Source organism: Colobus angolensis, unplaced genomic scaffold (genome assembly GCF_000951035.1).
Source record: "Colobus angolensis palliatus isolate OR3802 unplaced genomic scaffold, Cang.pa_1.0 Scaffold11, whole genome shotgun sequence".
Classification (NCBI taxonomy): domain Eukaryota; kingdom Metazoa; phylum Chordata; class Mammalia; order Primates; family Cercopithecidae; genus Colobus; species Colobus angolensis.
The window spans coordinates 10,445,330-10,472,126 of NW_012112030.1; the positions used below are offsets into that span (position 1 = coordinate 10,445,330).

General features: G+C 39.2%; 1 protein-coding gene across 1 annotated transcript in view; it reads right to left on the reverse strand.

The window, feature by feature from the left end:
• The window catches only part of GUCY2C (guanylate cyclase 2C), an 82,728-nt gene that overhangs the window by 18,784 nt on the left and 37,147 nt on the right, over window positions 1-26,797 (reverse strand). The window contains exons 12-19 of the mRNA XM_011954200.1: window positions 23,423-23,528; window positions 21,301-21,363; window positions 20,329-20,400; window positions 19,776-19,880; window positions 12,983-13,069; window positions 11,359-11,491; window positions 8,580-8,717; window positions 7,362-7,450 (exon numbers count right to left, since the gene is read on the reverse strand). Coding sequence (XP_011809590.1) covers window positions 7,362-7,450; window positions 8,580-8,717; window positions 11,359-11,491; window positions 12,983-13,069; window positions 19,776-19,880; window positions 20,329-20,400; window positions 21,301-21,363; window positions 23,423-23,528 — 793 coding nt within the window. The remainder of the gene's footprint in view (window positions 1-7,361; window positions 7,451-8,579; window positions 8,718-11,358; window positions 11,492-12,982; window positions 13,070-19,775; window positions 19,881-20,328; window positions 20,401-21,300; window positions 21,364-23,422; window positions 23,529-26,797) is intronic.

Here is a 26,797-nt window from a genome sequence, read left to right on the forward strand (position 1 = left end):
ATGAGTACATTTCTCTATTCTTTCTAGATGTTGGCACATTTCCTTTTAAATCATTAGATGCTATTTATAAGTCTAGTACATATTCCACATGGACACCTTGTTCATTGAGTTTACAAAAATTGAGAATGACCTCTGCCTACTGAAGCCAGTGCCTGTACACACCATGGGGTGGGGACTGAAGACAGGCCTGAGGACAGGTTCACCTGGCTCACTTGCACCCTCCCAGTGCTTCAGCATACCGTGCAGGGGCCCTAGAGATCCCCTAGCCCAGTCCACCACTGTTGGCACCTGAGTACCCCTTCTGGGGGCCACATAAGCTGCTGCTACCACCACAGCTGGTACCCACCAGCATATACCACTTGTGGACCTGCAGACTGGCCTGTCCAGCCTGTCGCAGCCATTACCAACACCAGTGCAGACTGCTTGGGAACCAGAAGCTTGTCCTATCATGGCTACTTCCATTACTCACGCCATGCCTGCTGCCCAGGAACCCGGGAATCCACCCACCAGCCTAGGCCACTGCTGCTACTGCTGGCACCTGAGGAAGTTATTTGGAAGCCAAATAATTGATCTGCCTAGACCCACTAACATTGGTACCAGCATAAGCTGTCCTGGGGCCCAAGGACAGCTTATGCTGGCACCAGTGCCTCCAAGGGGCCCTGAGGACCAGTCCACCTGTCATTCCAGTCTTCAACAAAATGTCACCACTGCCTCCACTAACAATGACATCCTCCACTAGGGAAATAACAGACCCACTGACACTGCTCACAGACGAGTAAATTATGTGGAGACTATACTACTGCATGCACCCAGAATCAAAGCCAAAGTGCCTCACCCAACCAGTACTATAGATACATCTTCAGGAAAAAAGTCCTCCCCTATGAAAGCAAATGTTAAAATTTGGAAGAAGTAATTGTTACATCAGATGCACAGACATCAACATAAAGACACAAGAAGTATGAAAAAGCAAGGAAACATGACATCTCCAAAGAAACACAGTAGTTCTGCAGTAACAATTTCCAATGAAAAGGAAATGAATAAAATTCTGGAAAAATAATTAAAAATAATATTAAAGGAGCTCAGTGAGATACAGGAGAATAAAGAAAAACAAAAAAAGAAATAAAAAAAACCTCAAGATATGAATGAGACATTTACCAAAGAAATAGATACCATAAAAAAGAATAAAACAAACTCTGGAACTGAAGAATTCATTCAATAAAGTACAAAATACATTAGAAAGCTTCAACAATATGCTAGATCAAGCAGAAGAATTTCAGAACTTGAAGACAGGTCTTTTAAAATAATCCTGTAAGACAAAAATAACGACAAAAGAACAAAAAAGAATGAGCAAAGCCTACATGATGTATGAGACACCATAAAGTGGCTAAATATTTAAAATTTTTTGTGTTCCAAAAGGTGAAGAGAAAATAAAAGGAATACAAAACCCATTTAACAAAATAATAGCAAGAGATTTAGACATTCAGATACAGGAAACTCAGAGATCCCCAAATAGATATAATTTAAAAAGTTCTTCTCCATGGCACATTATAGTCAAATTGTCAAAAGTTAAAGAGAAAATTATAAAAACAGCAAGAAAAAAAGCATCTGGTTTCTTATAAGGAAACCCCCATCAGATTAACAGTGATTTTTTCAGCAGAAACCTTACAGGCCAGGAGAAAAGGCATGATGTAGTCAAAGTGTTGAAAGAAAAACCAAATTCCAGTCAAGGATACTATATCCAGCAAACTTATCCTTCATAAATGAAGAAGAAATAAAGGCTGTCCCAGACAAGTGAAAGCTAGGGAAATTTATCACCACTAGACCTCCCTTACAAGAAATACTTCCGGGCGTCCTGCATCTGGAAGTGAAAGGATGACATCTACCACCGTGAAAACACATGGAAGTATGAAACCCACTAGTAAAACAGTCACACAAAGAGGGAAGAGAAGGGCTCAAATGTTACCACTACAGAAAACCATAATGATAAACAAGCGAAAGAAGGGAACAAAGGATGTATAAAACAACCAGAAATCAATTAATCAAATGAAAGAAATAAGCCTTTACATAATAATAACCTTGAATGTAAATGGATCAAAATTTTCACTTAAAAGATATAGACTGGTTGAATGGATTTTTTAAAATGACCCAACTATAGGCTGCCTACAAGCAATTCATCTTGTCTGTAAAGAAACATGTAGACTGAAAGTAAAGGGATGGGAAGATATTCCCTGAAAATGGAAACCAAAAGTGAGCAAGAGTAGCTATACTTATAGTAGATAAAACAGACTTTAAGTAAAAATCTGTAAAAAGAGATAAAGGTAATTATATAATGATAAAGGACTCCATTCAGCAAGAGGATATAGCAATTCTAAACATGCACACCCAACATTGAAGCATACAGACATTTAAAGCAAATATTATTAGATCTAAAGGAAGAAGTATATTCCAATCTAATAATAATTGGGGACTTCAACACTCCACTCTCAGCATTAAACAGACCATAAAGACAGAAAATTAACAAAGAAACATTGGATTTAAACTGCACATTAGAACAAGTGAACCTAACATTTACAGAACATTTCATTCAATAGCTAAAGAATAAACATTCCTGTGATCAGCACATGGAACATTCTCCAGGATAGACCATATGTTATGATACAAAACAAATCTCAACATATTTATAAAGAACCAGAGTTATATCAAATATGTTCTCAGGCCACAATGGAATAAAAGTAGAAATCAATACCAGGAGGAACTTTGGAAACTACACAAATACATAAAAATTAAACAACATGCTTCTGAATGACCATTGAGTCAATAAAGGAATTAGGAGAAGTTTAAAAAAATTAAAACAAATGAAAATTTAAACACAGCATACCACAACCTATGGGATACAGCAAAAGTACTGCTAAGAGAGAAGCTTATAGCAATAAATGCCTGCATCAAAAAAATAGAAAAATTTCAAATCTAACAAGGCACCTAAAGGAATTAGAAAAGTAAGAACAAACCAAACCCAAAGTTAGTAGAGGGAAAGAAATAATAAATGTCAGAATAGAACTAGAGAAAATAGAGATTGAAAAAATAACACAAAGGATCATAAAACTTTTGGTTTCATAAAAACCAAAAGTTGTTTTTATGAAAAGATAAATAAAGTCAATAAACCATTAGCTGGACTAACCAAGAAAAAAATGAGAGAAGATCCAAATACACAAAATCAGAAATTAGAAAAAGACACAAAAACTAATTGCACAAAAATGTGAAAGATTATCAGAGACTATTGTGAACAACTATATACCAGCAAACTGAAAAATATAGAGGAAGTGGAGGAATTCCTGGATAAATGCAATCTACATAGACTGAACCAGAAAAAAGTAGAATACCACAGAATACATGAACAGACCAACAATGAGTAATGAGACTGAATCACTAATAAAAAGTCTCTCAACAAAGAAAAGTCCAGAACTGGATGACTTTACTGCTGAATTATGCCAAACTTTCAAAGAAGAACTAACACTAATTCTCTTCAAACTATTCAAAAAAATTGAAGAATAGGGAATTCTCCCTCATTCTACAAGGCCAGCATTACCCTCATACCAAAACCAGACAAGGATACAACAAAAAAGGAAAACTATGGGTCAATATCCCTGATGAACACAGATGCAAAAATCCTAAAAAAAAAAAAAAAAATACTAGCAAACTGAATCTAACAGCACATCAAAAAGATAATATGCCATGATCAAGTGGGATTTATCCCCAAGAAGCAAGGATGATTTAACATATGTAAATCAATAAACATGATACATTACATCAACAGAATGAAGAACAAAAGCCTTATGATCATCTCGATTGATGCAGGAAAAGCATTGATAATATTCAAGGTCCCTTCATAATAAAAACTCTCAAAAAACTAGACATAGAAGGAACATATCTCAACATAATAAAGGCCAACCATATATCACACACCCACAAAATAATAAAAGCCATATATTACAAGCCTGTAAGTATCACACAGAATGAGGAAAAGCTGAAAGCTTTCCCTCTAAGAACTGGAACTAGACAAGGATGCCCAATTTCACCTCTCCTATTCAACGTAGTACTGAAAGTACTAGCTAGAGCAATTAGGCAAGAAAAAGAAAAGGCGTCCAAATCGGAAAACAGGAGTCAAATTGTCCCTCTTTGCAGATGACATGATCTTACATCTAGAAAACCTAAAGACTTCACCAAAAAGCTCTTAGATGTGATAAATTCAGCACAGTTGAAGGATATAAAATTAACATACAGGCCGGGTGTGGTGGTTCACGCTTGTAATCCTAGCACTTTGGGAGGCCAAGGAGGGCAGATTGCCTGAGCTCAGGAGTTCAAGACAAGCTTGGACAACATGGTGAAACCCTGTCTCTACTAAAAATATGAAAAAAAAAAAATTAGCTGGACTTGGTGGCAGGTGCCTGTAATCCCTGCTACTTGGGAGGCCGAGGCAGTAGAATTGCTTGAACCTGGGAGGCAGAGGTTGCAGTGAGCTGAGATCACACTACGGCACTCTAGCCTAGGCAACAGAGTGAGACTGTCTCAAAAAAAAAAATTAACATACAAAAATCAGTAGTGTTTTTATATACCACCAATAATAAACTCAGCAGGAAAGAAATCAAGAAGACAATCCCATTTACAATAGCTACAAAAAAAATAAAACCAAAAAACAAAAAAAAACCCACCTAGGAATGAATTTAACAAAGAAGGTAAAAGACCTCTACAAGGAAAACTACAAACACGGATGAAACTGAAGAGGACAAAAATAAATGGAAAGATATCCCATGCTCATGGGTTGGAAGAGTTAATATCACTAAAATGATTATACTGCCCAAAGCAACCTATAGATTCAGTGTAATCCTATCAAAATACCACGGTCATTTTCTCACAGAAATTGAAAAAACAATCCTAAAATCCATATGGAACCAAAAAAGAGCGCAAATAGCCAAAGCAATCTCAAGCAAAAAGAACAAAGCTGGAGGCATAACATTACCTGATTTCAAAATGTTCTATAAAGTTACAGTAACCAAAATAACCTGTTACTGGCATAGGAACAGACACATAAACAAATGGAACAGAATAGAGAACCCAGAAATAAATCCACCCATTTACAGCCAACTGATTTTCAACAACGGCTCCAAGAACATACAACGGGGAAAGGACACCTCATCTCTTCCCATATACAAAAATCAACTCAAGATAGATTTAAGACTTAAACAGAGGGCAGGAAACTATGAAACTATTAGAAGAAAACATAGAGAAAAGACTTTAGGACATTAGTTTAGGCAAAGACTTTATGGCTAAGACCTCAAAAGCACAGGCAACCAAACCAAAAATAGACAAATGGAACTATATTAGACTAAAAGGCTTCTGCACAGCAAGGAAAACAACAGAGTGAAGAAACAATGTGTTGAACGGGAGAAAGTATTTGCAAACAATCTGACAAGGGTGATGTTCCAGAATATACAAGGAACTCAAACAACTCATCAGTTAAAAAAAATTCCATTAAAAAGTGGGCAAAACTCATGAATAAACATTTCTGTAAAGAAGATTTATAAATGACTAACAGGAATACGAAAAAATGCTCAACATCACTAATCATCAGGGAAATGTAAGTCAAAACCACAATGAGCTACCATCTTACCCCAGTTAGAATGGTTATTACTAAAAAGCCAAATAATAACAGATGCTGGCAAGGACGCAGAGAAAAGGGAACCCTCACACACTGTTGATTTGATGGGAATGTAAATTAGTATAACTACTATGGAAAATAGGACAGAGATTTCTCACTACACTAAAAATAGAACACCCATATGACCCACCAATCCCCCTGCTGGGTATTTATCCAAAGGAAGAGAAATCAGTGTATCAAAGGATGCCTGCACACTCACATTTATTGCAACACTATTCATAATAGCAAAGATACAGAATCAATTAAGTGTCCATCAATGGATGAATGGAAAAAGAAAATGCGGGCTGTGTACACAATAGAATACTATTTAGCCATAAAAATAATGAAATCATGTCATTTGCAGCAACACATATGGAACTGGAGGTCACTATGTAAAATGAAAGGCACAGAAAGACAAATATCACATGTTCTCACTCATGCAGGGGCTAAGAACGTTGATCTCATGGAGGTGGAGAGAATAATGATAGCCAGAGACTGGGAAGGGTGTAAGTAGGGGAGCAGATGAATGAAGAGAGGTAGGTTAATGGGTACAAACATATAGTTAGAAGGAATAAGTTATAATGTTTGATAGCAGAGTAGGGTGACTACAGTTAACAACAATGTATTGTATATTTCAAAACAGCTAGAAGACAGGACTTGAAATGTTCCCAACACATAGAAATGATAACTACTTAAGGTGATGGCTCCCCTAAATATATGACTTGATCATTACACATTCTGTGCATATGACAAAATATCACATGTACCCCACAAATATGTACAAATATTATGTATCAATTTAAAAATAGAGAATGAGGTCAGGCGCAATGACTCACACCTATTACGTAATCCCAGTGCTTTGGGAGGCCAAGGCAGGTGGGATTGCTTGAGGTCAGGAGTTTGAGACCAGCCTGGCCAACATGGTGAAACCCCATCTCTACTAAAAATACAAAAATTAGCCGGGAATGATCTCAGGTGCCTGTAGTCCCAGCTACTTGGGAGGCTGAGGCAGAAGAATTGCTTGAAGCTGGGAGGCTGGGGTTGCAGTGAGCCAAGATCCTGCCACTGCACTCCAGCTTGGGAGACAGAGCAAGACTCCGTCTCAAGAAAAAAAAAAAAAAAAATTAGAGAATGAGATGTGTGCTTTAGAAGCCAGATCATTCCTGAGTTGGAGAGTGGTGGAAGGGCATGGGGAATGTGGTAGGCTGAGGCTGGCTCCCAAAGACATGCTGCGTCCTAATCCCTGGATCCTATGAATGCTACTTTATTTGGAAAAAAAGCCTTTGCAGATATAATTAAGTTAAAATTATTGAGATGAGGTGATTATTCTGTACTTTCTGAGTGGACCCAAATGCAATCACATGTGTCCTAATAGAAAGGAGATAGAGGGAGAATTGATACAAGAGAAGCTGTGACCAAGAGGCAGAGATTCAATTGTGTGGCCATAAGATAAGGAGTGTTAACAGCCATCAGAAGCTTCTGGAAGAAGTACAGAATGGATTAGCCCCTTAGCTCTTCTGGAGGAAGTGTGGCCTTGCTGAGCACTTGATTTCGGACTTGTACCCTCCAGAACTGTAAGTGAATAAATTTTTGTTGTTTTAATCCATTACATTTATGGTAATTTTTATAGCAGGCCAAGGAAACGAATACAGGAAGATATACTCACTTCTAGCTCTTTTTCCTCTGCCGTTTCCAAGAATAAATCTGGGCGGAAGGGTTTCATTCCATTGGAATTTTCCACTCTGAAAATCTTCTCTGGTTGGGTAAGAAAATTTTAAATTACAAAGAAGAATACAGCGTGAAGAAATGGAAGGAATTTCAACAGAAATCCAGTTGGTTCACTCCCCTGGATGGCTCTTAGCTCAGTGAGAGTGCTGCAGAGCCTAGACCAGCACTCAGTAGACAGGTGTTAATTCGGTGAGGCACCCAGTGAAAGGGTCTCATCCCACTTATAACTAGGTTACCTTAAGGATAGGTTACTGGGTGGGGCACAGTGCCTCACACCTGTAATCCCAGCACTTTGGAGGCTGAGGTTGGGGGATCACTTCAGCTCAGGAGCTCAGTCTGGGCAACATGGTGAAACCCTGTCTCTACATAAAGTACAAAAGTTAGCCAGGCATAGCGGTGTGCACCTGTCATCCCAGCTACTTGGAATGCTGAGCCAGGAGGATTGCTTGAGCCTGGGAGGCAGAGGTTGCAGTGAGCCAAGATCATGCCACTGTACTTACTCCAGCCTGGGGGCGACAGAGCAAGACACTGTCTAAAAAAAAAAAAAAAAGAAAGAAAGAAAGAAAAGAAAAAAAATAAAAATGCTACTGACCCTGTAAAACTCAGCTCGGGCACCACTGCCTTCAGTAGGCTTCTTCTGTTCATACTTTGACCCCACCCTCTCTACATCCCTTAGTCACCGTACTCCCCACTGAACAGTTAACAGTTAGCACATAATAAATGCTCAGTAAGTGAGAATTGAATGAATGGAAGGAAGCATTTTCCCCTGAGAGGACACGTAGCCAAAAACTATAGATCTACTCTTAGTGAGAACTAAAATATGTATGTCAACCTGTTAGAGTGATCTAGTTTAGATGTTAAGCAGGTACATTCTCTTATTGGAATCAAAAGGAAAGAGGAGAATTGTAAAGGAAGATTGTTAACAATAATACCGACAATAATAACACCTGGCAGTGTATGTTGTCTTATGCTTTTCAGTGCACTCTAATATTTAATATTCCTAATACTCTTATAAAATGTGTAATGCCGATGATAAGTCATTCATTTTGCAGATGAAAGAATTGTGATGTGGTTACAAACAGATTAGGGTCTCAGGAAGCCTAGAAAGCAGGTTGGCTGACTCCCCGAGGGGGCAGGTGAAGGGGTTTAGGTGTACCATTCCGGTCTCGACAGCTCGAAGTGTAGAAGGTTTCCTTCCGCAGGATGATCTCCTGTGCAATGATCCCATAGCTGTACACATCTCCTTTCTGAGAGACGTTGGCTTGGCGGAGGTGCTCTGGAGCTGTCCACAGGTCTGTAAATGCAGACATTGAGATGACAAAGTTGAGGGGGGTGAGTGGCTCATAGGCCTCCAACCTACTTTTGCTCTCTAATTCCCTACACCAACCACTCTAAATATGGGTGATGGCTTATGAGTGGCCTTGAATTGATATGATTCCAAGCTTTTGAAAAATTTTGGCAAATACCGGTAATCAAAGAGAGAACACACACCTTTTAGACTAACTATGAAATGTTAGGATTCGGGTGAGGTCATATGGCAGTATGTTATTTAAAACTGCTAGGATCACAGTCTTGAAAACTCTCAAGGTTTACCTGGAATGGGGTCTGATTGTGGTAAATGCTCAGTAAATATATGTTGAATGAATACAGTAGAACATGAGAGGTTGAAGAATTTAGTAGTTTATGGGACATACGGAATGAACCTATGAAATCCTTTCAAATACAAATTTTGGCCCAGCGCGGTGGCTCATGCCTGTAATCCCAGCACTTTGGGAGGCTGAGGCAGGCAGATCACAAGGTCGGGAGATTGAGACCAGCCTGGCCAATATGGTGAAATCCCGTCTCTACTAAAAATACAAAAATTAACCAGGCGTGGTGGCGGGCGCCTGTAGTCCCAGCTACTCAGGAGACTGAGGCAGGAAAATAGCTTGAATCCGGGAGGCGGAGGTTGCAGTGAGCTGAGATTGCGCCACTGCACTCTAGCCTGGGTGACAGAGTGAGACTCCATCTCAAAAAAAAAAAAAAATTTTATGTATACTAAATATATTTTATTTAAATATTATAATTTATTATTTAATGTGTATATATACATATTTAAATATAAATTTACCAAAAGAAGATAAAGACAGTACACTAAGACAAAGAGACTATGACTGATATTTTCTAGGCATAACATACTGGCAGCCTCCATCTCAGCTAGGGCCCACAGTGGCGTTTTTGTTGGTTCCCGCAGTATTCTTAAAAAAGTAATGCACGTAATTTACTCACAGTTTACTCCTGTCCCTGCCACTCCCTAGTGTCTACATCTAGTTCACTCACTTCACATGAGTGCAATGCTGTATTTAGCTCCCATAGATACTCGAGTTTTGAATCCTTATTATATACCCTATTTAGTAATAACAGGGACATGCAATTAATTTTTCTTCAACATGCTTCGCAAATTTTTCAGCATCACCTAACTCCTTATAAACTTTCTCGGACTTGTCTTCACCAGTTTCTATGAAACATGTATAGATTTGTGTGGTTAGGGGCAGTAACATGTTTATGATGATGCGCATTTTCCTTATTTGGTTCTCTGTCCAAATGTACATCACCTTTTTGAATTTATGTCTTGTGAATTTTTGTGACTTGTGATTCATGCACAGTCGATCGTAAAGGTTAGGGGTTGTAGAAAAGGTAAGTAAATCTACTTATGCTAAAATTTCAGGTAACTGATGCCATAGGTAGGTAGGTATAAGTGAGTGCTGTTCAAGATGAGAGGATTTGACTTGTAATTTATCTGAGTTTTGTCATGTTGGGTTATCTGGTGATGGTTTGTGCTACTATGTCATGAACCATGCTTGGCACACAGGTCTTCAATAAGAAATTACTGGATTGAGTTCAGTATCATATTATACTTGACATGACGTGGATGTAGGGACAGAATTGCAATTTTTCTTTTATTAAGGAAAAACGAAAGGATCGCAAAGTTGAATTAGAAATATAATTTAGTGTTTGGATCTAGGTAGAAATATAATTTAGTGTTTGGATCCAGGCTGGAGTGCAGTGGTGCGATCTCGGCTCACCGTAACCTCCACCTCCCAGGTTCAAGCGATTCTCCTGCCTCAGACTCCCGAGTAGCTGGGATTACAGGCATGTGCCATCACCCTGGCTAATTTTGTATTTTTAGTAGAGATGGGGTTTCTCCATGTTGGTCAGGCTGGTCTTGAACTCCCGACCTCAGGTGATCCACCTGCCTCGGCCTCCCAAAGTGCTGGGATTACAGGCGTGAGCCACCGCGCCCGGTTGATCTAAGTAGTATTTCAAGGCAACGTGAGTGCTAGGTATCTGAGTCTGTTTAACTGTGAGTCATAGTAAATGTTCAACATGAAAAGCCCTTTATACTTTACAAATCTGTTTTCTTTATGTTATCTTTTTTGACTCTCACCACAATCCTGAAAGAGGTAAGAATATATTTTACTGGTTAGAGTTTTTTCCTTAATATTTCTTATTGCCACAGATAAATGAATGATGTCTCAAATGGGAAGTCGGTCTTCTGGTTTGTACTCTACCTTCTTGGACAAATCTGGGTCTCAGTGCTGTCCTCCATAAAGGTAACAGTTTAAATTAGATGATGTCTAAGGTCTTTTCCTGCTCTAACCTTCTGTATTTTTTTCACCTAGTTCAAATCCTACAAGCCATTAAGTTATTCATGATTTCTCAGTGATATCAAGGGACACACGGATGAAGGAAATCCACAGAGAACATTTGTTTAACTCAGGAAATACTTGTTGACTGACAAGTGGGAAGTTCTGGAGAATGAGCCAGCTGTTGTCTCTTGTGGCTTTAAGTGCTTATCTTCTGATCAGTATTGCAATTTCCTGACCATGCTACATGGGTTTGAAAAAAAAAAAAAATCAGTTAGGAAACTAGTGAACACTTCATTCATTACAGACCTTTTTTTGGAGGTAAAATGGAATTGCAGCCAAAATCAGTGATCTTCACCACCATTCTACTGTCCACTACGCAGTTGGTAGATTTCAGACGACCATGGACTTCTGTCTTACTGGAGTGCAGATATGACATTCCCTGTAATTTTTCAGATGATAGAAAAACAGAAATGTGACACACTTCAGCTGCTTCATTATTTTAAAGAAAAAAGTGACATTTGGAAACCATTTCAGCAGACAGTCACACCATCAGGTTTTAATTTTAGTCCCACTATTTTTACTTTAATGTTACTGAAGCCCTAATATTTGCCTACACATTATATCTAGTTTCAAAGTCTGTTTAAATGGCAGAGTAAAAGAGAATTGTCTAAAATCTCTGCTTAAGTAGTTGTATATAGTATGAGGCAAAGGGTTGATTTTTTTTTTTTTTAAGTGTTTCTGCTTACCACTTATTTGGTCTGTGACCCTGGGTAGGTCTCTGGTCCTTTTTTACATGAATTTAAAATAAACATACAAATAATAGTGCCTTGCCTTTCCAAAGGGGCAGGGGTGCCAGGCTAGATTATTTCCTAAAGTGGAATTGGTTTCATCCTATTTTGAAACAATGTTTCATTCATTCTGTTTCAAAAGGGGAAGCCTGGCCCCTTGCAATGACTCAGGCCTGTAATCCCAGCACTTTGGGAGGCCAAGCTACTGGGGAGGCTGAGGCAGGATAATTGCTTGAACTTGGGAGGCCGAGGTTGCAGTGAGCTGAGATCGCGCCACTGTACTCTAGCCTGGGGGACAGAGTGAGACTCCGTCTCAAAAAAGAAAAAAAGAGGAAGCCTGTTTTTGGCTGATGTGCTTCTCTCTGGTGGTTAGAGGGTGTCTCAGCTGAAGCTGGTTTTCAGCCTGGATCATAGGAGTGAAATGTGTGTGGCAAATAGATTTTCGTAACGCATTTTTCAAACTGATTCTGCACCCATATAACTTTCAGGTGGGTTAAGACTGTATCAAACAGCTCCTTCTCATAACCAACTTTTTCTTCATTCTTGAATGAGGCTCTGGTTACTCACGTCCACTTCTGTTTTCCTATCACGTCTGAAAATATACATGTCCACATTTATTATTGATTCCTGCAAGATGGTTTCCTGTACTTAATATTTTCTCTTATAAAGTTGAGGATTCAGTTGTCTTTTTTATTTTTTAAATGGAGTCTCACTCCGTCACCCAGGCTGGAGTGCAGTGGCTCCATCTTGGCTCCATCTCCTGGGTTCAAGCAATTCTCCTGCCTCAGCCTCCCAAAGTGCTGGGATTACCCACTGCGCCCAGCCCAGTTGTCTTTCTCGTAGTTTTATATGATTTCGATTTCTGGAAAATCTATGAAACTGTGTGCCCCACACCCAGACTACAAAGAATATAATAACATAATAATAACTGATGTATATTGAACGTTTCCTTGTACCAGGTCTTGTTATAAGCACGTGCATTATTTCACAAAATCCTCACAACCTAAAATCCTACAACCCTATGACATAGCTATTATTATCATTTTACAGATGAAGAAACCAATGCACAGAAGGTTGAATAACTTGTTAGATCTGTTTTCTTATATTTAATTTTCATATTTTCTGTGTGTGTGTTTTCTTACCTTAGCAATGTCATACAAGACAGAGATCTTAAATTCCCAATCCATGAATGTGCCATCAGGGTAGGAAATTGTGTCATTTAAAACTTCCTGAATAGGAAAAAAAGAAGAAAAGTTGTTGCAAGAAAGGATATTATGGAGAGACTATTATGAAACAAATAATGAACTTCAAATTATGAGACCTTAGAATCAGGAACAAATTGGAATTCCACTGTCTGGGTTTTCATGAACCTATTTTTGTTTTCTTTTCTGCATAAGAAGCATGGGGTGGTTTTTGCCACCTGGATATGAGCAGAAGGTACCCATAGCACCCCAAATTTCAGTTCTCCCATCAGACAGGTGTAGAGGAATAAGCAGCAGGCCGGGAGACTGCTTAACAGGTGACTGCCCTGCGTGTTCTGTCTCATCTAAATTGGACCCATGTTTTAAAACAGGCAATTGCTATAAGCAAATTCCTTCATTAAGCTTGTGTTTTTACTCACATAATCAGTTATATAAATTGGCTTAATTGCTTTTTTTTTTTTTTAGAGTTTACTAAGTTCTCTCTCAATAAGAGAGATCTTGGATTTTTTTGTGAATTGTATGACCTGGGATTTTTTTTCTTTTTTTTCTTTTTTGTTTGTTTTTGAGACAGAATCTTGCTCTGTGGCTCAGGCTGGTGTGCAGTGGCACAATTTCAGCTCATTGCAACCTCTGCCTCCAGGGTTCAAGCGATTCTTCTGCCTTAGCCTCCTGAGTAGCTGAGATTACAGGTGCATGCCACTATGCCCAGCTAATTTTTGTACTTTTAGTAGAGACGGGGTTTCACTACATTGGCCAGGCTGATCTCGAACTCCTGGCCTCAAGCAGTCTGCCCGCCTCAGCCTCCCAAAGTGCTGGGATTACAGGCGCAAGCCACCGCGCCCCACCTGTACCTGGAATTTTCAAGTCACTATTTTAATATGATGATGGTTCTACAAAGTTGCAGGATTTTAATTAAGCTAATACGTAACTGTTCTTCACGGTAGAACTCTAAACAGGACTCTAACTGATAGCAATAGTTTCTTATTTTAGGAAAAAGCCCAATTTGATTTTTAATTTTAACTCAGGCACCGTACAAAGAATTTCCAAGGAGGGGTCTGAAGTCCTTAATCATTTCAGGTAAGGCTGGTTGGGCTGTGGGTACCAGGCCAAATTGATGGAGGGGAGTTATGGGCAGACAGACTCTTTTCTATGCCTTCTCTCCCTTTAGCTCACCATTCACCCATCCTACCCTGTTCTCATCTGCAAAATTGTAAAAAGCATATTATTCTGTTTTGATGATAAAAGGAATACATGTTTGCTATACAAAATGTGAAAAAAATTATACAATATAAAAAGGAAGAATATAAAATTATGGCTAATTGCACCATCTAATTTATTCTCGTTTTGGTATTTTCTTCTAGTTTTCTTTAATGTAGATATGGAAAGTATATGTAATAAATATTATAAAAGTGGGATTGCAATGTATATGCAGATTTATATGTTTTTTCTGAGCAATTTTAATAGGTGACCTGCATATTTGTTTTTTAAAATTATTGAGTGTTATCTCTAGAGCAGGGACTGTGTTAGTGCTGGGATTATAAGGGACCTGTTAAAGTGTGCACAGTCTGGTGAAGGAAACTGACATTCACAAAACAATCAGACCAATAAACATAAAATTATCACTGTGATAAGTGCGATGAAAAATTGCCTAAAATCTGGGAATTAGACCCCTAAAATCTGGGGTTTTTATAAAGATTAAATATGGCTTCCTTCAGGAAATGGCTGTTGAGCTGAGATCAAATGAAGTAGGGAGCCAAGAGTTTTGGGAAGAGGGAACAGCAAGGGAAAAGAACCTTTTGTGGAAGAGAGAATGAAAAGGTCCTATTATCTCAGCACCCATTTTTAAAATTACCCTTCTTTAGTTATATTTGTCATATACTTAATGGTATCCCTGGCCCATATGTTTTTCTTCCATAAATCATTTGCTTGTTCATGAGCTGTCACTACACTGCCTTGATTATAATAACTTTCTAGCAAGTGTCCTCTTCATTCTCTTTTTCAAAACTGCTTTGGTTATTATTGCTCATATGTATATGTGTGTGTATATGTATGTATTTCTGATGATCTCTGTTAATTAAGAAAAGTCTTTGCCTTCGATTGCAAGTTTGTTGTTTTCAGAAGAATTTATACATTTTCAACGTGAATTTGTCAGTATAGGGTGTCGGTAAACTGGCTCTCTGTTAGCAACAGCCCTGATTTATAATATGCTTGCTGAGTACGATGTGAAATATTTCCACCCTGAATGATTCCAGCTTCCAAAACTTTAACACTGACTGGCAAATTCTTGAATAACTTAACAGTCAGCTCTGAGCTAGTACCAGCCAGTTCCAGCACATCATTGATTCCTATCTAAGAACTTGACTAAGTTCTGTTAAGATTTATTTAATGTCTTAGAAAACTTTCAGTGTTCTTAACTGATTCTTTGCATTTCATGTTGAGTATTTTCAAATAAATATTTTTGTTAAAAATATTAAGGAGGGGCTGGGCGCGGTGGCTCAAGCCTGTAATCCCAGCACTTTGGGAGGCCGAGATGGGCGGATCACGAGGTCAGGAGATCGAGACCATCCTGGCTAACACGGTGAAACCCCGTCTCTACTAAAAAAATACAAAAAACTAGCCGGGCGTGGTGGCGGGCGCCTGTAGTCCCAGCTACTCGGGAGGCTGAGGCAGGAGAATGGCGTGAACCCGGGAGGTGGAGCTTGCAGTGAGCTGAGATCCAGCCACTGCACTCTAGTCTGGGTGACAGAGCGAGACTCTGTCTCAAAAAAAAAAAAAAAAAATTAAGGAGGATGTTTTGAGTTGTATTTTCTGACCAATTACATGATACACACATTATATATGTAAATTATTTTCTATATACTTATTTTGTTTCTGGTCATCATAGAAATTTCTTATAATTTTTAGTATTTGAGGCTTTTGCATTTTCTGGGTAAACAATCATATCTTTATATTTATTTATTTATTTGAGATGAAGACTCACACTGTTGCCCAGGCTGAAGTGCAATGGCGGGATCTCAGCTCATTGCAACCTCCACCTCCTGGGTTCAAGCAATTCTCCTACCTCAACCTTCCAAGTAGTTGGGATTACAGGTGGTCACCATCATGCCCCACTAATTTTTTGTATTTTTAGTGGAGACGAAGTTTCACTGTGTTGGCCAGGCTAGTCTCGAACTCCTGACCTCATGTCCCGCTCCCCCCCCTCCCACCTCTGACTCCTAAAGTGCTGGGATTACAGGCATAAAGCCACCGCACCTGGCCTCATTTTTAAATAAAAAAAAAAATCTATTGCTTTTATGAAAGTTGTCAAAATCAGAATGGAGTCACAAATGTTAAAAAAATCCTGACACATACAGCCAGAAAAGACCATGAAAAACAGAGTTGTCATGCTTGTGTACTTCATAACAAAAACTATCACAAAAGACTCTACAGAAACCTCAACCTTCCACAAAGGCCATCGCAACCTCACACACAAAAAATACTTACACAAGGACATCTACTCAACAACTGCCTGTCCAACCTCTGACTGACATCATCCTTGCTACTGATCTTTGTAACACAACAATTATGTAATCCTCTTTGTTTTTTTTTCCCTTAAAATCCTGTGTCTTCCTTTATCTCTCTGAATATGCACATAATTTATGATGGCATATGTATTCCCATTACAGTGTTCTTTTCCAAATAAATGTCTTTCTTTTAGAGAGCCACTCTCTGTTTGTTATTTATCTTGATACCTTCCAATAACCGTATATCTTATTTCTGTTTCATGCATTAGTGCTTTGGTTAGAACTTTCCGAAGTTAACTAATAGTAGTAAAGGGTGAGGCTAGGGAGTCTTTGCATTAATAGAGATGAAGTCAGTTGTTATTTTATGATAGACAGTCTTTGCAATGTTAAGGAAGTATTGTTTTATTTCTAACTCTACAGGAGTTGTTATTATGGGGGAGCCTAGGAATATTTCTGAAATGAGGTCTGGGAATTCTCTGGCATATCACCATTTAATTGTTGTTTTCCTTGTTGAGAACAGGTTGCAAATATTAAACCTGGTATCCTCTTCCCTGAGCTATAGTTTCACAGCTTCATTTCATGCAGGTCTTACTCTAACATCATCTTGCCACAGAAGTCTTCCATGGCTATCTTATCTTAAGTAGCATAACTCAGGTATGTTTGAAAGGGGGTTATTATAAATAACAGAAGAGGCCGGGCGCCGTGGCTCAAGCCTGTAATCCCAGCACTTTGGGAGGCCGAGACGGGCGGATCACGAGGTCAGGAGATCGAGACCATCCTGGCTAACACGGTAAACCCCGTCTCTACTAAAAATACAAAAACTAGCCAGGCGAGGTGGCGAGCGCCTGTAGTCCCAGCTACTCCGGAGGCTGAGGCAGGAGAATGGCGTAAACCCGCGAGGCGGAGCTTGCAGTGAGCTGAGATCCGGCCACTGCACTCCAGTCCGGGCGACAGAGCCAGACTCCGCCTCAAAAAATAAATAAATAAATAAATAAATAACAGAAGAGCTTTTCTCACCCTCACCACCCAGTAACAACAGGGGTTTTAGGAACCAAGAATGAAGACAAAATATATTTCTTACTATATCACAATATTACATTAATAGCCATAGAAGAAATGATAGTTCCCATAGAGAAAATACCAAAGTCAGCTTAATTCTTCTAATGTTGAAGTTCAGTAAAAGTAATTCTCATTATCAATATAAAAACTATTTTCGAGTTAAACAAAAACATGAACATACTCCAAATTCATTTAACATTGAACAAAGTTAGCATGAGATTGAAACTAAAATCTGACCAAAGGCTAACTATAGTTGTGAATACAGAGGAAAAAACATAATAAAATAAAAGAAATGCTAAGCCAGTTGTATATACAAAAAGCATAACACAAACAATTGGATATGGTTAATTCTATGAATGGAACAATATTATTATAATGTACCAAATCAAAAGGTCATAGGAGAAAGACCACATGAGTGTTTTAATGGATGATGAAAGTGATCATTTTAATTGATACTGATCAAATAAATACACATTTCTAGGAATAACAATAACTATTTCAGGTCTTTCAAAATTAGAAATATTTTTCACATGAGGTCTAGACCATACTCTAATTTAATTTCGATGAGACAGAAATTTTAGAATACCAATTAATAGAGCCTGGTCAAAGGGTTTCACAGTTATTGCCTGAAACTGATTCAGAATTGGTCCAATTAAATTTTTTTTTTTGAAACAGATTTCATGATTATATCGCTTCTGAAAGTTTCCCTTTTTAAAGATTTTAATTTAATAGTCATGAAGTATTCTTTCACAATTAAAACATCTTTTCACTGCTTTTTTATTCTTGATTTTGTGTATTTGCATGTTTGTTTTAAAAATAACATCTAGAAGTGAAAGTCTTGTGTGTTTTAATAATTTTGTTTTTTAAGTTGCAAGCGCATTTTAAAATCCTATCCTATTTTATTTGATTTATAATGATTGATATTTAATAGCTTCCTTTCCTTATGTTATAGTTATTCTTCTAAATTTTGCATTGGATACTTAAATTGTTGTTATTGTTATTATTTATTTTATTATTATTATTTTTGAAATGGAGTCTCACTCTGTTGCCAGCCTGGAGTGCGGTGGCATGATCTCGGCTCACTGCAACCTCTGACTCCCTGGTTCAAGCGATTCTTCTGCCTCAGCCTCCTAAGTAGCTGTAATTACAGGCACGTACCACCACGCCCAGCTAATTTTTGTATTTTTAGTAGAGATGGGGTTTCACCATGTTGGCCAAGATGGTCTCGATCTCCTGACCTCATGATCCGCCCGCCTCGGCCTCCCAAAGTGCGGGGATTACGGGTGTGAGCCATGGTGCCCAGCCTTGTTTATTATTTTTTAAGAACTTCTACCTTAGCACCATTTTCCTCTTTGATCTTAATTCTCCTGGCCAGCCGCCTGCTCAAGATTTCTCTACCACATTCCATTACACTAGTCCCTCATGGGCTTGCTTTCCCTTCTGCTATACAGCAAATGAATTCTCAAAGTGCTAAATATAGCTAATGGCTTAATGTGTCACTTTTTCCTTATACCACTGTTACATTTCATAGGGATTAATCCAGAGAAAGAGCCCTCAGATGTCAGAATAACAAGCATGAAAGAATTTTTAAAACAGATAGTAACATTTAGGGCTACGACTTTTTCTTGGAGGGTAGATTTGCGTTTATACTGGATAGTGTGAAAGCTAATATTCTTGCTTTTTTTCTTAGTTTCTCTGTTTGCTTTGGACTTGCTCAGTCCAAATACCTGACCTCATCTGGCAACTCCTGGATGATCCTTAGTCCAAGAGTGGAGTAATAATTTGGGCAGCAGCAGAACCAAGAACGATGACCAAGTCATCGTTCTTGCTTATTTGGTGCTATCATAATGATTATCCATTTCTCTTTTAATACAAAAGCAAGTATTCATGTAAAATAAAATGTATTTGGAGGTGATCACTCATTTTTCCACTTCCATTCTCTGTTTACTCCCCTCCCTAAATCTATTATCTTTTTCCTGAATTTTTTTGGCTTTTTTAAAAGATAATAAGACTGATTGAAAAAATCTCGAAAAAAGTCTGGAAAGCTTGTGACCCCACCAACTTTCCATGATCACTCTTTAATATCATTTTACTCGATAAATATTTTTATTTAAAGTCCTGCTGAATATTTTTATATGATTAGAAAATTGGAAATGACCATGGTTTCTTACCCGGAGGGATCCTCTCTCACAGTATTCTATCACCCCGAAGATCATGGTATCAAGTTTCACGGTGCCGTAGAACTTGGTCAGGTTGTAATAGTCAATCTGAAGCAACTAGAAGAACATGTTTGTTTACAAAGCAAATTAGGCAGAACAGGGTGCCAAAGTAAAAATTAATATGCCAATAAAATGTGTTTTCTTTCAGATCTTTGAGAAGATGTGTTGCTGTTAACAAATTGAATGTCAGTATCCATTGCTTATCACACATTATATTAATCTCATTCAACAACCTTTCCTTTGTCAGTAAGAGGCCTTGAGTACAAACTTTACTTTCAAATAGTATCAGGTCCACTTTCTAGGAAAGACTAGTAGATTTCCAGAATTTTCTACGCCATCAACCTCACTTTCCAATATCTCTTGGTAGAATTTTCAACAAGAAATATAGTCACCATTTCTTGGCCTGAGGGCTTCTCTGTCAGCCTCTTACTCCACCAGCAACCTCAGTGATTAGAAGAAATGGAGTGAAGTTATTTCTCAAGGGTTTGAAGTAAGGGCTACATACCTTGTTCAATTCTATCTTCTGTTTTTCAGTGAAATTACCATCATTGTGCTTGAAATCCTTAAGAATCACTCGCTGCAAAAATCAATGAAATTTAGGAGACACTGTTGTGGTGTAACTTGTTACATGCATATTATAACAGTTTGTTTGTGTGTCTCACTAGACTGTAAACTTTTGAGAGCAGTGACAGTATTTGATTGATTTTTTTTTTTTTTAAAGACAGAGCCTTGCTCTGTTGCCTAGGTTGGAGTGCAGTGGTGCAATCTTGGTTCACTTCAACCTCCGCCTCCCGGGTTCAAGCAATTCTCATGCCTCAGCCTCCCCAGTAGCTGGGACTACAGACATGCACCACCATGCTCCCGGCTAATTTTTGTATTTTCAGGAGAAACGGGGTTTCGCCATATTGGCCAGGCTGGTCTCGAACTCCTGGCCTCAAATGATCCACCCGCCTCAGCCTCCCAAAGTCCTAGGATTACAGACATGAGCCATTGTGCTGGGCCTTGATTGATGTTTGTATCCCTGGTGCCTAGTACCTGGGATATGGTAAGTTCAGTCTTGAATGTTTCTTTAAGAATGACTAAACGGAAGGAAGGCAGGCAGAAGGGAGGGAGGGAAGAAGGAAGGGTGGAAATAAGATGCAAAGCTCTCATGAGATTGTTGTATTTCTCAGCAATGAACCAAAATATAATACTAGGGTTGCCCTGGACTACTCTGAATATCTTTTATATTTCATTTTTCTTCCTACACTCCACCCTTCCCCAACATTCTATTTGTCTTCCATTTTCCCCAGGACTGTGAGTTTTGTAACCCTAGAAGCAGGGCCCTGGCCATCCCTGTGAAGCTCTAAGAACAGCCCCTGGGAACAGACTGGGCACTCCCATCATTGTGATACTGACATCAGGGGCCGGGGCAACCAGGGGTCAGAAGGCCCCGAGCATACCCCAGTGGAGAGTTCAGAGAAGTGGGAGAGGTCACCTTTTTGTCGTATTTGCACTGTCGTAGTCTCTGGATTGTATCTCGTCTTTTGTCATCATCGATCTGGCACAAGAAAAGGCTAATTATTCCAGAAACTCCGTATCTCTTCCCTCCTTTGAGTTTACTGTCCCAAAGACTTATTTCCTTAGCCAGGTGACTCATTCATTCTGATGAACGAATAAAATCTGTACTCATAAACATTTTGTACAGAAACTGACAAGAAATGGACGAATTATACTTCTAGGAATATTTATATTTTAAGAAAACATACAGAGACACATGTTTTGGGCTTACTCCAAAAGAGAAAATATGAAATATGGGGTTTTGAGGCAGTTGGGGGGTGCTTGAGGAATGACACCAAGGCTGGACTTGTGCAGAGGTGGCTCGTGTGGGAGCCCATCGGGTGCTGTACAGAGACAGGTGCACACGCTCCTTCTGAGAGTCCCCTCTCCTCTTCCTAGTGTTACATTAAATAGACAGGAGACCATTGGCATGAGACTGTCTTTGTATTATGAGTTCCTATAAACGGCAGACCTAACTTAGTATATAGGCAAACTGAAAACTGATTTGGGAGTTTATTTTTGTAACAGATGGCTGGGTTTCAGCCAATCACAGGCAGCTAACTGAACAGACCATGCCCAAATAAAGCAAATGCCTAGCTGTAACCAATCAAGTTATTTGTGGACTTTACTTCCTTGTACAACCTATGAAAGCTTACTGCCCATGCTGCAGGGTGGAGCTTTCTGAACCTCTTTTGGTTTTGAGTGCTACACAATTCATGAATCACTTTTTGCTCAAATAAATTATATTTCGTCTGTCCAGAGTTTTTCTTTTAACACTAGGTACTTCCAGTTTGTCATTTAGGTCAACAAATTCTCTCTTTGGAAATTCAGTAGTCTTAAGGTTGTTTATACTTGACTGTGAATTACTGTTAAATTGATTTCATCCTGACACTTAGCTGAGACAGATTGGTCTTTGTGAATAGAATTTTTCTGTTGGAGGTTCAGCAGGAGGAGGGTCACACTGGAGCATGTCATATTTCTGAAAGAAGAGAAGACCTGGTCCTTGGATAGATATGAGGGTATCGGAGCCATTAGAGGGCAGCACGCAGGACTTGGGAAGGAGGGTCAAGAGCTGGTAGAGAGGTTCCAGAGACAAACTTAAGCCAAATGCAATTATGTTCCTGCTGATTTTAAGCAAGGAAGCATCTCAAATCCCACTACACTATCAGTTTGGCCCTAGTCTGAAGGAGTCCACGAATTCCCATCTGTGGAGGTCTTGGCTCTCCATATTCTCTTAATATGCTTTGGTATAAAAACTAGGATAATTATATGGTATATGGAATGTGTTACAATCTCAGGCTTTGCAGTTAGACAGACTAGGTTTAAATTGTAGCTGTGTTCCTGGAATTTCCATCCTGCTACTTCACAGTGCTCAGGAGAAGATGAAATGGGTTAATGCATGTGGTGCATTATAAGTGCTCAGTAAGTGTTAGCTATTATTACTTACAGTAATCTTACTCATTAGCTGCATGTGTCCCTGCACTGTTTCTTAATCTTTTGTCCTTCAGTTTCCTCATCAGCAAAATTATGATGATAAAGCTTAATTTTGGGTTCCTGTGAGGAGTAGATGAGACAGCATAGGTCCTGCATTGACTATGCTAAATGGAGTAAGTTATTATTGGCTGCTGCTATTTCCTGGTTGAAGGTGAATGTGAGCAAATATAAGCAGAGGAGGCCTCTTTCTTCAGGAATGAGTAAGACAAGTCATAGGTCCTTAGCATGGATAGATTAGCATCCAAGGTTTAGGGGAACTCAAATGCTCTGCCCATTCCTACATCCCTTCCATGGCAAATTCCCTATATGTGTATTTCTCTTCTGGATCAGAGGCAGAGAATGAGAACACACCATATCTCAGCCTCCAGGGAGTGCTCATTGGATTAACTAGCTGACATGTAGGAGAATGCAGAAACAAGGGGAAGGCAGAGAGTTGAAAATTAGAAAGCATCTAAGTCCTGCTTTCTAGAACAACTATCCCTACTTGGCAGATATCCTGCAATGCTAAGTCTTGTCAAATACCTGGCAAATTGCGCCCATTCTTCAACAAGTAAGGTAGGCTTTACCTTCAGGCTAACGTGATTGGTCTCATTGGTCTCCAGAGGAAAGATATTTTCAGGAGGAATGTGGGACCATTTTTTCTGACGCAGTTCATAATCTTTTTTATATTTTCTGTGAAAGGAATAAAACCAGTCAATGGGTTTTTCTTAGTATCCACGCCATTCAGCTTCTGAAGACTGGGAGAAGTTTAGAACCCTGGTATGCTCAGGTAGATGTGCGTGGGGGAAGGTAGCCCAATGACAGAACACCATGTTCTCCAAACTGAAAAGTGCTTACTGCCAGTGGACCTGCAAGGGTTTCTGATGGGCTCTTATAGCAGTGGCCCTCAACCTTTTTGACACCAGAGACTGGTTTCCTGGAAGACAGTGTTTCCATGGAGGTGGCAGGGGGTGGTTTCAGGATGAGACTGTTCCATCTCAGATCAGGCATTAGATTCTCATAAGGAGCATGCAGCCTAGATCCCCTGCATGCGCAGTTCACGATAGGGTTCACGCTCCTATGAGAATCTAATGCCCTGACTGATCTGACAGGAAGGGTTGCTCAGGAGGTAATGCTCGCTCACCCGTTGCTCAACCTCCTGCTGTGTGGTCGGTTCCTAACAGGCCATGGACTGGGGATTGGGGACCCCTGTTTCCTAGTCTTTCTTTTCTTTTCGCTTCACTTTCCCAGGTTTTTCACTAAGGCAGTCGTTCACGATAGTAAAGGATTTAAACTGATGACATAGAAGGAGTTAGGAAAAAATATAGGAAAAAAATGTGAAGTTGGTAACGCTGACAGGCAAAAATGTTAATTTTTAAAGCATCAGAGAATACACCAGATCCCTAAATAAGCCAGTTCCTCTTACCCATCTGTGCCTTTTCAAAAAATATGTTTAAAGAAAATGGAAAAGTACAGAGAAAATGTAACAACACCTATCTCAACTACAAAATGTTAAGAATGTATAGTTTCCTTCAGATAGTATCGGTCCCCAGATAGTGTAGGCTGGGGATTAGGCCCCCCACCCCTGGGCCGTGGACTGGTACTGGTCCCTGGCCTGTTAGGAACCAAGCTGCACAGCCGGAGGTGAGAGGTCAGCATTACCACCTGAGCTCCGCCTCCTGTCACGTCAGCAGTGGCGTTAGATTCTCATAGGAGCGTGAACCCTATTGAGAACTGCACATGGGAGGGATCCAGGTTGTGCACTCCTTATCCTTATGAGAATCTAACTAATGCCTGATGATCTGAGCTGGAGCAGTTACATCCTGAAACTCCCCCCACCCCCAAAAATTGTTTTCCACGAAACCAGTCCCTGGTGCCAAAAGGCTGGGGGCTGGGTATAGATGAAGCGGAATTCTTGGGCTATAGAGGATGTACACTTTCAACGTTACAGATATCACCAGATTGCTTCCCAAAGCAGTGGTTATCAATTAATTTACCTTCTTATCTTGAGAATTCCCATTTTCTATATTCTTGTCAACATTTGGTATTGATAAAACTTTTTTTAACCTTTGTGATGTAAGCGAAGCAGTGTTTCATTATTGCTTTACTTTGCATTTTCTTGATTACTAGTGAGATTATCCTTTCAAATATTTTCTAGCTATTTAGTAGAATATATAGACTCAGAATTATATAGAATTATGTATTTATAATTTTGCTCATTTTTCCCTAGTGTGTATCTTTTTCTTATGCTTGTTAACTTACATATGTTCTTAATATATTTTGAGAAATAAATCCTTTGTCTTTTTGTTTTTCAAATACCTTTTCATAGTTTATTACTTCTTTTAACTTTGTTTTACAGAAAGTTTTGATTTTTATTATGGTCATATTTATATATTTTTTCTTTGACGTCTCCTTTTTTATCTTGACTGAGAAGTACTTTCCTAACCTGACATCATAAAGTCATTTTTATTGGACAGGCACAGTGGCTCACACCTATAATCCCAGCACTTTGGGAGGCCAAGGTGGGTGGATCACTTGAGGTCAAGAGTTGAGACCAGGTTGGCCAACATGGTGAAACCCCATCTCCACTAAAAATATAAAAGTTAGCCAGGTGTGGTGGTGCACGCCTGTAACCGCAGCTAGTACTGAGGCCAAGGCACGAGAATTGCTTGAACCCAGGAGGCAGAGGTTGCAGTGAGCCAAGATGGCGCCACTGCACTCCAGCCTGAGTGACAGTGAGACTCAGTCTCAAAAAAATAAAAATAATTTTAATTTTAAAAACTCATTTTTATTAATTTATTCTGTTTTGAAGTTTGATTTTCACATAATCAAACATTTGAAACTCCACATAAACTATGCTTTAACATTTAAAACTCCATATAAACTATGTCTTTGTGTATTCTTTTAGATATATAATAATAATAAAATATAACATGATACAACATAATAAAAATAACTATTTTCATTTATATAATGCTTATTATATGGTAGTTTGTGTGCATATTTCATTTCTAAACCCTACACCAGCTCAGATGAAGAAACTGAAGCTAAGTTACCTGTTTTAATTTTGCTTTTTACATGTGGAAAGCCTACTTTACCAATATCATTTCTTTTTTCTTTTTTTTGAGATGGAGTCTCGCTCTGTCGCCCAGGCTGGAGTGCAGTGGTGCGATCTCGGCTCACTGCAACTTCTGCCTCCCGTGTTCAAGATTCTCCTGCCTCAGCCTCCCGAGAAGCTGGGATTACAGGTACCTGCCACCATGCCCAGCTAATTTTTTGTATTTTTAGGAGAGACGGGGTTTTACCACATTGGCCAGGCTGTTCTCGAACTCCTGACCTCATGACTTGCCTGCCTCGGCCTTCCAAAATGCTGGGATTACAGGCGTTGAGCCACTGTGTCCGGCCACCAACATCATTTCTTAGCTGACACATACTGTCATCTTTGTCATATTATTAGTTCTTGCTTGTATTTGTTTCTGGAACTGATATTCTTTTCTATTGACCTGTTTTGTCCCTGGTTTGCCTTTGCTTTTTGGTTATTTGACAAACTCATACTCACCTTCTCAAGGCCATGCCTTCCTTAATGTCCCCTAAGCAGAAATGATTATTCTCTTCGTATGCTTCCATCTAAGTCTGAGTATTCTTCGAGTAAATGCAGGTAAAATAGCATATTACTGACCCTAAGACCTGGAGGCAAGTAGGATGACTATCAAGACCTTAAAGGCTCTTGGGCTCTCACCTCTGTACCCCAGGAGACTCTTGGGACTCAGCAGAGCCAACTGTCATTCATACTGAATTAGGGGATTTCTTAAATGGTTTGCTAGTTTTCTTGCATAGGCCGTTGTAATGGCAAACTGCATGTGTACCACCTGTCTGCCAGGCCCCCTCATGGGCATAGCATTGCACTGGCCATTAGGAAGCCCTATCTCTGCCTCCTGTGTTTAGAGACAATGAGAAACACC